The sequence below is a fragment of the Malurus melanocephalus genome, unplaced genomic scaffold (assembly GCF_030028575.1).
Source record: "Malurus melanocephalus ecotype Western Australia unplaced genomic scaffold, MMel_1.1 scaffold_588, whole genome shotgun sequence".
NCBI lineage: Eukaryota > Metazoa > Chordata > Aves > Passeriformes > Maluridae > Malurus > Malurus melanocephalus.
The window spans coordinates 162133-175286 of NW_026623820.1; the positions used below are offsets into that span (position 1 = coordinate 162133).

Consider the following 13154-nt stretch of genomic DNA (forward strand, 5'->3'; position numbering starts at 1 on the left):
TGGAAAGAATGGAGACAAATTGCAACAAACTGACTTACACTACATCCTCACAGCTGGAATGCTAAGATGACTATTGTTGTTGTTATGCTAGTGCTTATGAAACCAAATTGCTTTTGGGAACCCTCCATGTAAGCACTACATGAAAAAACCCAGCAACAATTTTCAACATCAAGTTCAATCTMATTTTGTTTTATTAAGATAGATAACAATAAAGTGGTATTAGAATTTGCTCTATTTTTTTTTTGTTGTTGTTTTCAATGAAGTATCATCCTTCTCCTAGAATTGAAAGACTGGTAGCAGTGGTCATTTATTTTTCACAATTCTAAATAGAAGCTACACAAGATGCAGCTGAGGCCTTCAAAGGTACCATTTCCTTCTTTTTTTCCTGAGATAGAAAGTTCTAACTTCTTTTCAAAAGTAAGATGTCAGTAATTATATCATCCAAAACGGTTTATTAAGTGCAATTTGTCTYGTAGCTTAAAGAATGCCACTGTACAACTCTGACACTTCTGTACTCCTGTCCCAAGAGGACACTTGCAATTCATAAAAATGTTTGCTAGCTACCTCTGAAAGTCACAGGGTCATATGAATTTGTTGGTTCTTCCTCTCACTCTTCCATCAGCTTTATATGTCACCACTTTCCAAGGATTCCAGCTAAATCACCTATACCATTCATAAGATGGAGGAAGAGCCTGTAGCTTTCTAAAGCTGCTGGCCTTTTTTCCATCTCATTCTAGATATTCCTGCCTGTTTCCAGATAACCTGCTTGCAAACTCAATTCTTAGTTTGGAACATATGAGACTGGAAATAAAAAATGCTCATTACCTCTCCTAAGTGTCACTGGAAAGGATGCTGAACTGGTCTGTTTTCAAATGATATTTGAAAAGGACATTGGACATTGACCTTATCATCTACCTAAATATCCTTTCCAAATATTCTCTGATTCTATCCTGTACCTTCCCAATCATTTTTAAAAATCCAAAGCTAAAGCTTTGKTATGAAAGCTATTTGCCTTAAAAATAGGCTTTCATTATAGAAASCACCTAGATCCTTTGTGTGATCAAAACATGAAAATCATCCATGTTATTTTTACTTAAAACAAATAAGAGCTTCTGATTTTCACAGCATCCTAYTCCAACTTTATGAAGTTATTTTCAAATAATTCCTTTGCATTTCAGGATGTATGGTGACAGAAATCCTAGTGAAGACAGAATCATAGAATATGCTCAGTTGGAAGTGACTCACACAGATCATCAAGTTCAATCCCTGGCCCTGCACAGACACCCCAACAAYCCCATCCTGTGCCTGAGAGCATTGTCCAAAGGCTCCTGGAGTTCTGGCAGCCTTAGGCTCTGACCATTCCCTTTCCCACGTCCAACCACCTCTGGGTAAAACAGAAACCAAATCAGGGTCCAAATATTAATCTTTTTTCTAAAGGTTTCCCTCTAATATGAGCAGAGCATGATCCTGGCAGTTTCCTGAATCTAAACCTTCATGGAAAAATATTAAAAATAAAGTTTTAAACTATTGGAAAAGACGTAGGAAAATAAACATATCTATGCTGCACTCAAAYCATAGCATAATGACACTTGTTGGAAATCAATTTGAAAATAATATTGTTCATAAATATAAGCTCTGTCTACATTAATGTGTTGTTTCACTATGATTAAGGCCTCAGTTATACTGAGATGTGTCCATCTTTTGCCTGGGCAGAACTTCCCCTTTTCTAATAAAGATGATAAATTCTTTTTTAACTCAATTTTGAATTTACAAACAAAAACTTGCAGACCTTTACAAACAATGAATCAAAATAATATTTTCCTCTGATTTATATAGAGTAAAAATTCTGATATATAGGTAAGAGCAGAACTGAAGTTCTGGGGCAACCTCAAGTTTGTATCAGGGAAAATACAGGGAAAAAMCCACCATTTTCTTCTTCATTTGCTGACTCAAGAACTGCCAAAATCAGAATTTTCTATGAATACTTAATCCTAAATATTCAATAGCTGCTTTCTCACTTCACTATATAAAAGGACAAGACAACCAGCTCATTAAGAAATGGAGTGTCACATTTTGCAATACAATCAATTTGACACAATTTAAGGCATTAATAAAACCAGAAAAAGATTAGCATGGGTTTCCTGTACTTAAGTGAGCACTGCTTGGCACTCACCGTAGATGAATATATTGTAGCTGGAATTTTTTTCTCAACATCTGGGCTTTATTCCCGAGCCTGCCACAAAATCTGTGCATGGACAGGAGCAAAAGAATTCAAATTGTCTATGCCTCAATTACTCCATCCATGAAATAGCCTTAAACCTTCATCAACACTCAGTACTCRCTGAGGTTAGACACACTTTTAGTTAAAGAAAAATTGTAGAACAGTAATTCTTTAATTGCAGAAAAATATTGTAGAAAAAGTTAAAACACTAATATTTGAATTTATTCCCTAACAGTTTTAATTTGTACCTAAGGAAAGGAAACTTCTCTCCCACACAACCCTCCCTTCCCCATGCATCTCCATTCCATGATCCTTTCCCATTACAGAGCTTCCACATCAAGCACAYATGTGGCATTTCAGTTGCTTACCCCATCCCCAGATACGAGGCAGGTACCACTTGTACTCCAGCTCAGGACCATGATTTTGGCACKGTGATTTGAGGGTACAGTGTGCTGCTCCTTATCTTGTTTGTTCAGTATCAGAACTTCTCCTGTCTCCCATCCTGATGCCAGAATGGGTCTGGAAGGGTGCCAGGCAAGTAATGTGACCTCAAAGCTTCTCTCAAGATGAGAATCAGACACATGTTCTCCCTGTAAACAGAAATCAGTGTTAGCTCAGTTCAATTGAAACTCAGCAGCCAAACCTTCAGACTCCCAGCCCAGTCAATATCAAGATTTCTCTCCTGTATAAATGATGTAAGGCTTTGAGCACATTTCAAGGTAAAAAGAAATTCCAGCTATTGTAAAGAATAAAGCACATAATCTAAAGCTTCAACAGTTCTTAAAGGCAGATCCTCTTTTAGGYGTGGTTCGCAAGAATATTTCACAAATCATTTAACATCTCTGTGTATTTATTTTTCCATTTGTAAAACTTGGATGACAATTTTTCAGAATACTTTGAAAAGTACACATTTTATAGGCTACTCATGTTAACAGACTTACATGTTTCAGTAAGTCTGCTGCTAGATAGAGTGTAGTGCTATTTCCTAAAAATTACGCAAACCAAAGTCTTACACAACACTCTCATGTAAAAGTTAGAGTACGCAAAAGAAATACCTGTCCACAGACAGACACTGTACTAGGAAGCAACCTACTTAAATGGAACAAGCTGAGTCCAACAAATCAGTTCAGTCTCAAGATGGTGGAATGATTTGTTTAATTTTCATTTCCTAGTATRTTCTATTAAGAGTCAAAAAGCAGCAGCAACATGAGTTTATTTACTTAGAAGCCTGAAATTCTCACACTATGAGAAGCAAAAAGCAAATCAGTAACCATCACAGACAAGACTTACAGGCTGTAAACATAAAATCTCAAAGGGAACATCAATTTAATTATTAAGATCTTTTTAAAAACACATATAATGAGTGGCTGATGAATTTGTTATGTTATAGRTACACAGGACATAGACAGTAAATAACATCCAGAGAGAGAATTAAAGAGGATAAGTAAGGCTGCAAAAATAGAGATTAAAATGTGAAATTTTTAATTAGGACAATTATAAAGGTTGCTGAGAGAAGCTGTGATTTCTCATGTATCTCTCACACCTCTGGAAGTGTTCAAGGCCAGGTTAGACAGTGCTTGGATCAACCTGGCCCAGTAGAAGGTATCCCTGCCCATGGCAGGGGATTGGGACAAGATGATCTTTAAGGTCCCTTCCAACCCAAACCATCYTGTGATTCCCTGACTCTGTATCAAAAACAAAAGCAAAGTTGCTGATTTTTCACCTGCTCAAGGTAGATATCCACACAGCCCCCAGCTGCTGTGCTGATGGAAGCAACTGCCAGGAGTGGATGAAGTGGGTGCCATGCTATATRGGAAGGGGAGGCAATGGAATCAGGAGCATCTGTTCGATGATCCACGTACACAGCCATAACAACAGGAGCTGTCACAGACTGCACACCTGTACAAGGAAAACAAACATCTCAAACAAGTATGCTTACATAGATAATACATATATACTACATATATGCTATATTATATTTTATTTATGTACTATATATAATGATGTGTATGGTTAAAACACAGGGGGGAAATAAAACTACAGCATTGTCTTGTTACACATGCTACACAGACATGAGAAAGGTCAGAGTGGTATTTAAAAAAAAAAAATTGAGAAACACTGAGCCTTATACTCTGTAGATTCACGGTGTGTATAGGCCAGTACCAGCCTCTCACCAGTGGCTTGTGCTGRCCTACTTCAAAGGACTCTGAAATAACTCAGAATTTACCAGAAAGTTGCTTCATATCCAAAGATGTTAATTAATGTACAGACTGAACTCTTTTTATGYTGTAAAGTCCCACATGTGGACTTTAAAAGCAAGTTTTAACAGTTGTTACCACTTTGGAGTTTGTACTGTTAAAATCACACAGGATTACTTTAAATCACACTATCTGCTATTTACATTGGAACTGTTACGAATATTTTAATGAAAATAGTCAGTAAGTGCTGATGTTACACAGAAAAGAACATGAGAACAAAACTCTTTTTCAGAGTTGTGGGTCTGAAATTGAGGGAGTCATCAATAATCTGTAATAATTTATACACAGAGATGGTGTTTGTGATTTGTGTCATGGGATCTAATTGTCTCGGTTTCAAAAGAAAAACAGCTGGAGCTAAACACCTTGAATTACTAGCAAATAATCACAGAGTCATAGAACAGTTCAGTCGGTCAGTTGGTCCAACTTCCCTGCTCAAGCAGGATCTTCCCAGAGCACATGGCATAGAATAGTGTCCAGACAATTTTGGGCTATCTCCAACAAGGTAGACTTCACATCCTYTCTGGACRGCCTGTTCAGTGCTCAGTCACCCACACAATAAAGAAATYCTTCCTCATATTTAGATGAAACTTCCTGTGTTCCAGTTTCAGCCCTTGCACCTTGTGCAATTGCTGGGCCCCCATGGAGCAGAGCCTGGTCCCTGCTCTGAGTCCGTCCTGCAGACAGGGACAGACAGGGATGAGGGCCCCTCTCAGCCATCTTTTCTCAATGCTGAACACCCTCAGCTGCCAGAACTGGACACAATGCTCCAGATGTGTCTCACAGGGCTAGGCAGAGGGGCAGGATCCGCTCCCTGACCCATTGACAAAGCCTTTCCTCGCACACCCCAGGGTTCAGCACCTTGGCCCCAGGGCACATGGCTGGCCAGGGGTAGCTGGTGACCCCCAGGTCCTTCTCCACAGGGCAGCTGTCTAGCAGGGCAGCCTCCAGCCTGCACTGRGGCTTGGGGTTACTCCTCCCCGGGGACAGCACCCTGCCAAGACCTGGTGAAAAACAAAACTCCCCAAAAAACAAAACAAACACACAAACACACACACATAGACACACACAGACACACACAAAACCCTCAAGTATGAAATGTTTAAAAGACTCCTCTAACATTTAAGGGGAAAGACATTTTCTTCTCCACAGCAAAACCAYGAGTTCAGAACCTGCAGGCATACACATGCAGAGCAGTGAGACTTGCCTAGGTCACCAGGRTGTAAAATGGGCATGAACAGACTCTTCTTTTAAGTTCTCTTTTCTTCAAATCTTCTGTCAGTGCCTAAAATAACTAATTTGCTGGGCACTTAAATTAAAAAGGTGGGCAACCCTGTTCAGTAAGTTGGCAGTTCTCTATCTTGCCTCTGATACATGCAAGGAACAACATCAACTACTGGACATAAGAGGAGACAAAAGAGAAGTCTAGACACTCCATTTCATCTTTCAACAAGATCTTCACTATCCTTCAAAATCCTCAGCATTCCCAAAATAGCATCAAAGTGGGTCTAATTCGATCGCCATAAAAAAAAAAAACCCAACAAACTATCTGAACAAAATATTGACTGTTTTTCATCTTGATTTCATGTATTTTAAAAGCTTTCTTACATCTTCAGTTCTTTTTCAGAGTACTGTGCCCATAGAACTATTTCARTCCTTATTGCCTCTAACAGAAGAAGGATTTAGTCCATATTTGACTATAAGTTTCATATAGGCTCAAAATTTGAAACAATAAAGAATTTCACTTTAGATTAAAATAAAAAGATGCCTAAATGAAATCAAAACCACATTATCTCATGAAATAACAGTTTTACCACACAAGCCCTACAACTGTAATGTCTTCTCTTTGGCCACCATTTTCTACTTTTAAGTGCTCCCTATATCTGTAGTCATAAATATTAATATTCAGGTATTTCAATCCCCTTAAGTGGCAGAAGTAAGTTTATGAAGCTTCCAAACTGCATCTCTTGATCAGCTCACTGATATAGCTTTCAGAATTAATAGACAGAAAGAACAATTTTTCAATCAATATTGTGTATATTTAAAAAGACAGACTTGCACTTACTAAAACAAGATTCAGTGATACTGTCATGTAAATTATGGACAACCCCCAACATAAAATACTCTTCACCATCACAGTAACTACACAGAATTGTGCAGCAGACAGATATACACAAATAAATAAATGGCTTAAATAAGTGGATTATTCGGTGGTGTAAAAATAATTAAATAAACATTCATTTTCTTGCTGTGATCTTGGGAATTCATTATTCACATGTTTACTGCCAGCTCATGTATTTACACTGTAGCTTTGACAGCTCCTTCTTAAAAAATGTCTTCAAAGAATGAAGAAAACCAAGTAACACTGCCTCTACAAACTATTCTGGCACTGCATGTTCTATTTTTTCAAGGTTTAAAAAAAAAAATTCTGAAAAAGTTAACCATTTTGTGGCTTGGAATAGAACATGACCAAGCCCCATRCCTAATCTCAATATTAGATACATCTGACAGACACCTTTGAAACAGCCCACAGACAATTCTTAAAAATGGTTAGAGCTCATGGAATCAGAGCATGGTTGCGACTGGAAGGGACTTTAAAAGCGGATCTCATTCATGTTATGGGCAGGGACACCTCCCACTAGACCAGGTTTCTCCAAGCCCCAACCAATCAGGCCTTGGACAATTGGATGGAGCAGCCATAGCTTCTCTGAATAACCTGTGCCAGGGCCTCCCCACCCTCACAATAAAACTTTTCTTGATTATTCCCTAAACTAAATCTATAAACATATGCCAGTTTAAACCATTACCCCTTCATCCTGTCAGCACAGGCCCTGGTAAGAAGTCTTTCTCCATCTTTCTTATAAGCCCCTGTTAACTGCCCAGCCATCCAGAAGCCACCCTGACAGTCACTCTCACACCACCTGAGCTGGGACAGAGGTCCTGCACAGAGGTCCTGCACAGAGGTCCTGCACAGCGACATCTCCACACCTACACAGTCAGACTAGGTTTCCTTACCAGCTCAACCCTACATTTCCCATAGCAGTCTCAGATGTCTGAAACCTTAAAATAATTTTATTTTGGTGCAGTAACAAAATCACGGCTCGAGCTGGTATCTCCAAGGAGGAACCTCTAACAAAGGAACTCCTTGGCTTTTCCAGCCTTTCAGTCTAAGGGCAGAAAAGTCTGTGGGTTGTCAGCTGCTGCTGAGTGTCTCTGAGTGTCCCTCACCTGGCTGGGCCACAGGTCCCAGTGCCCTTTGTTATGCAAAGGGTCATAACAGTTCACAGCCTCTTGCTCTGGCCACCCAAAGATCAACCAGCAGCTTTGCACTGTAACTGCACTCTGAGCTACCAGCACTGACACTGAATGGATACCTAAAATACTAGAAGGCTGCAATGAGGTGTTGATAGAGCCTTCTCTTCTCCAGGCTAAATACCCAAAGCACTCCAGCCTGCCTCCATAGAAGAGGGGCTCCAGACCATGGAGCATCTCTGTGGGCTACTCTGGACTTGCTCCATCAAATCCATGTCCTTCCTATGCTGGAGCCCCAGAGCTGGAAGCAYATCTGAGGTCTCACTTTAGCAGGGCAGATGATACCTATGGTTTATGTCAAAGTGACAAGGTGCTTATGAGGCCTATGATTGAAAACTTTCCATAAACKTTTTATATATTATCAATATAGAATGTAATAGCTTYTTATGTATTATTAATATACAATGTAATAGSTTTCAATATATTATCAATAATAGCCTTTCCATATATTTATAACTTAYATTTAAAAGTTTTTATATAGAGTATCAGCAACATACAGTGTATCAGGTAGATGTAATCCAGCCAGCTGCATTAGTACATGGACATGTAAAATCGCCAAGGAGCATAAATCAGAAAAAGTTCTGAAGAAGTAGACAGGTAGATGTTATACTGAGGAACAGTAGAGAGCACTGATGAGAACTTGGCAGAGGCACAAGACAGTCAGCTGAAAAATKAAACATGAAGACCTGGAGGACGAGAAAAAAAAATGAACATCACATTGTGCATGCCCTGAAGACAAAGGTGAAAAGTCCACCATGATGAAGAGGATGGTATCTCTTTAGAGGGAGACTCCCACGACCACCGAATTGAGCATGACACATGCATACTTGCAGAACTGTGATATCGTGTATTTCCGTGCCCATATATAGTGGTGGGCATAGTGACGATAGTAATGTTAGACCATGCTTGCTGTATAAATACCTGCCAATTCTAAGCGAAGGCAGGTGGGTTAGGAGGAGAAATCCCCCTCACCTCCAGTGCTACACCAGCGCTGTAATAAACAAATACCTGCTCTATAGACACCGGTCTATAGGGTTTTTTTCTAGGCCTTTTTCGGGCATCAGTTTTGGCAACAAAGCGCGGCAGGACCTCTCTGCCTGGCTGCAAGATCTGTTGGAGTTGGGGACTCCCTCGGGCGCCCCCGAGATTTTCTTGGAGGGACTCCGCACTTCACTGGCTCTCTGTGGGGGTAGGCAAGGACTGATGACTGCAAAAATTTAAGGTATTTGCACTTTGATTTGTAATGGTTTTGGTTTGTTTGAGAAGTTCCCATAAGATGTATGTGACAACATATGGCGGGCACGTATCACAGGTGAAATTCCTGAGTTGACAGAAGGAGTTTGGAGACTCCCAGGTGGGGTCAGAAGCCCATAAAGGAAATCAGAAGACTTTTGGTTTGGATTTAGCCTGGGTCTTTTGGGTTTGATTGTTGTATGTGTTGTTTTGCGTGTTTTGTATAAAGTCAGTGTTTCTTATCTGTGCGCTAACAGCAGTTACTGGGCTGCTGTGTGTTTGTCAGAGGTTTTCACTGTCTGTGTCTTTACAGTGGTTACAGTGTGTATCTGCCAAGAACTGGTACAGCTTAGCTAGCAGTTTTAATTTATGTCCTGTTCCGCTACTCTATCTCACTCCTTTTACTTATCAGACTCCCATGCTTTGTTTTGTTTTTGGAGTACTGTGCGGTTACAATATCCTCTGGTTATGTGATTCTTGGGTGCATATTTAGTGTCTGAATTGTAAAAGAAAATACTGGAGTTGGTTGCCCCCCTGATATCCGTTGTGCATTAAGTGTTGTTTGCAACATCTCTCAGGGATTGAGAGCTGACGACAGTAAGTTTTGTGCTTTTTTTCTATGAAATGTAATCACCAGCATTTAAGGTTACATTAAAGTAGGTAGTTCTAGTGGTAAGCAAATGGTTAAAAAGAGCCCTTTAGAATGTACTCTAACCCTCTGGAAGTGAGAAATAAAGAAGTGTTGTTTTGCATGCAGGTGTTTGAAGTTGGCAAACAGATATGAGGAAGACCGTGTTGTAGATGTTCAGGATTTATTGCCAAACTATGTGAGGCCCAGCAGCACATTCTCTGACTGCTCCCCGCTTCCAGCTCTAGCAGTAGTGAAGATGAGATAAATGATCCTGGGGAGGGAACAAGTTCAGGGACCCCGATAGCAGTGCGGACAAGAAGTAAAACAAAAGAAGTTTTGCCTTTAGTAGCCCCTCTGAGAGAAATGATAGGTACGGGGGAAGAGGCTATGCAAGTGAAAGTTCCCTTTTCCACTAATGATCGGAATAGCTGGAGAATAGTTAAAAATTACGGAAAGGACTCTGATAAGTCACTAGAAGGTGTGAGTTGGTTGTGAGAAATCAGGACCCTGATTGGGTTGATATTGATTTGATATTGTCAGAGCTTACAGAAAAAAAAAAGAATTAGTAATAAGCAAAGGTGGAGGCAGAAATAAAATAGCGAAGTAGGCTTAGAAAATGCTTTCCTGAAAAATTGGTCAATGATATTCCAGGTGAAGCACGGAAGGCAGGAATCTCCCACTGCTTTTATAGACAGACTCCATGCAGCCCTGCATAAATACAGAACCCTAGACTCCTCATCAGACATGGACAAGCAGCAATTAATTTCTCTAATGTTAGAGCAATCCTGTCCAGACATTAGATTTAAGCTTCAGAAAATGAAAAAGCCTGCAAGCAGGGATCTGGAAGTGTTAGTGGGGCAGGCTTGGCGAGTGTACAATAACAGAGATAAGCAGGAACAGAGAAATCTGACTACAGCTATACTAGCTGCCTTAGATCAACATCAGAATAGTGAGAGTAGTCAAGGCAGAGACAGAGGCATAAACGACAGAGGGGGGCTCGAATCAACCACAATCTAAATTGGAACCAAATCAGTGTACATTCTGTAAAGAGGAGGGACACCGGAAAAACCAGTGCCCTAAACTGGCAAATCAAGGGTCAGGGACCGTTGTTGCCACTGTGCATAATGATGAATGACAGGGACCTTACCCTAGCAGATCAGCTGGTCAAAATGCAGCTAGGGAATGAAAAAGAAGTTGAATTTTAATCGGTACTGGATCCACATTTTCAGTTTTAAATCAAGCCTTGGTACCTAAAAGTGAAAAATACATTCAAGTTCAGGGAGCCACGGGCCAACCAGAAAATGCTTTCTTTTAAAACTACTTGAATACAAAATTGAGAAAATAATATGAGTCAGAGTTCAACACCCCTATACTGCCAGTAAAAAAAAACAAAAACCAAAAACAAAAAAAAAAAAAAAAAAAACAAAAAACAAAAAAACCAAAAACAAAAAAAAAACCCCAACCCAATAGAACCGACAGACAGTGCAAGATTTGCAAGCAATCAATGAAATTACTAAAAGCATTCACCTGATAGTGGCTAATCCTTACACACTACTAACAAAATTATGAGAGGATTTAATTTCGTTTTCAGTCATACATCTTAAAGATGTTTTCTTTTGCCTACCTATCACAGAAGACAATGATGTGATTGTTGTGTGATTTTTGCATTTGAATGAGAAAATCCTACTACAAGAAAGAAAAGCCAACTTACTTAAACAGTGTTAACTCAAGGGTTCAAAAACAGTCCCACACTCGTTGAAAACCAATTGGCTAAAATAATTAAGAGCAATGGCAATCACCACCTGGGGAAAGTACACTTCTGCAATATGTGGATGACTTGTTAGTCACCACAAAAACTTCTAAAGAATGCCTTGAGTGGAGAGTGAGCCTTTTGAATTTTCTGGGACTAAATGGTTAAAGAGTGTCTCCACAGAAAGCTTAGCTGGTGCAACAACAGGTGACCTATCTCAGGTGTGAAATCTCTAGAAGACAACGAACCCTGGGAACAGCACGGAAAAAAAGCAATCTGCCAAACACCTGAGCCACAGACTGTAAGAGAACTTTGTGCTTTCCTTAAAATGACAGATAGGTGTCGATTGTGGATACAAAACTATAGACTCATCGCGAAACCTTTGTATGAGCTGGTGAAAATCTCCAAAAATGCTGTGCTATGGACTCCTGCAGCTGATAAGGCCTTCAAAGAACTGAAGTGTGAACTTATGAAAGCTCCAGCCCTTGGACTTCCTGATGTGAGTAAGCCTTTTTGGCTGTTCTCACATGAGAGGCAGGGGACAGCTCTTGGAGTCTTAGCACAGCAGCTGAGCCCTTATAAGAGGGCAGTAGCATAGTTTTCCAAGCAACTGGACACTGTGAGCAGGGGGTGGCCTGCATGCCTCAGGGCAGTTGCAGCAGTTATAATGAACATTGTTAACCCTGCTTCCTTTCTGCAAGGAAAGTCAGAAGCTGAACCAGAGATACACAATTGTCTGGAAACCATCGAGCCTGTGTCCTCCAGCCACCCAGATCTGAAAGAAGAGATGCTGACAACTGTTTCACTGATGGCAGTAGCTTTGTGAGGCAAGGGACTCAGAAGGCTGGGTATGCTGTGACCACTGTCTCTGAGGTAATAGAGTCAAATCCATTACCTGCAGGAGCTTCAGCTCGAAAAGTAAACCTGATACTCCTAACCTGAGCATTAGAACTGACCAAAGGCGGAATCATCCATATTTACACAGACTCCAAATATGATTATGGGATTGTCCATGCTCATGGTGCAGTTTGGAAAAAATGACTCATAACAGCACAGAAAAAAATTGTCAAAAATGTAACCAATGTCCACAGACTCCTTGAAGCAGTGAAACTCCCATCACAAGTGACAAATACACATTGCTGGAGACACTCTAGAGGTAACACTCTCCCTGAAGAAAGTAAGAAATTTGCAGATTCCCAAGCTAAATTAGCTGCTAAAAGAAATAACTCAATGAAAATGGCCTTGATATCCACTGAAATAGATATGAGCCAACAAGCAAATTACAAGATAATAAAGGCAAATTTTTAGAAAACAGATGGGGGCAGTTAGAAACAGGCTAATTGGTGATACCTGAGAAGACTTTGAAATGTTATGTGAAATCTAAACATGATAGAACTCACTAGGGTGTAGATACTCTTTACCAGCATCTCAAGACGTGGATTGCAGGCCCACGTCTGTTAGAGGTTATTAAGGAAGTAACCTCACAAAGCAAAATTTGTTTGAAGAATAATCCCAATACAACAGTCAAGTTAGAACAAGGGGTGATTGACAGGGAGCCTTTCCAGGGGATGCATGGCAAATAGATTTTTCTGAACTCCCAATAAAGGGGGGTTTCAGATATCTGTTGGGCTTACTGACACTTTCCCTGGGTGGCCAGAGGCATTCCCTTGCAGAACAAACAAAACTCGAGAAGTAGTAAAAGTACTGCTAAATGAAATTATCCCTAGGTACCCATGATGGAAATTTGGCTCA

The 13154-nt window shown here is 40.1% G+C and overlaps 1 protein-coding gene across 4 annotated transcripts in view; it reads right to left on the minus strand.

Moving 5' to 3' along the window:
- Nucleotides 1-13154, minus strand: part of IFT140 (intraflagellar transport 140) — a 100900-nt gene that overhangs the window by 79593 nt on the left and 8153 nt on the right. For 3 of the 4 annotated variants that reach the window (XM_057382822.1, XM_057382824.1, XM_057382821.1), the window contains exons 2-3: nucleotides 3945-4120; nucleotides 2590-2811 (exon numbers count right to left, since the gene is read on the minus strand). In XM_057382822.1, coding sequence (XP_057238805.1) covers nucleotides 2590-2811; nucleotides 3945-4091 — 369 coding nt within the window. In that variant the 5' untranslated portion in view covers nucleotides 4092-4120. Of the gene's footprint in view, nucleotides 1-2589; nucleotides 2812-3944; nucleotides 4121-10799; nucleotides 10920-13154 lie in introns of those variants that run through there. The other variant, XM_057382823.1, reaches the window with a different exon arrangement.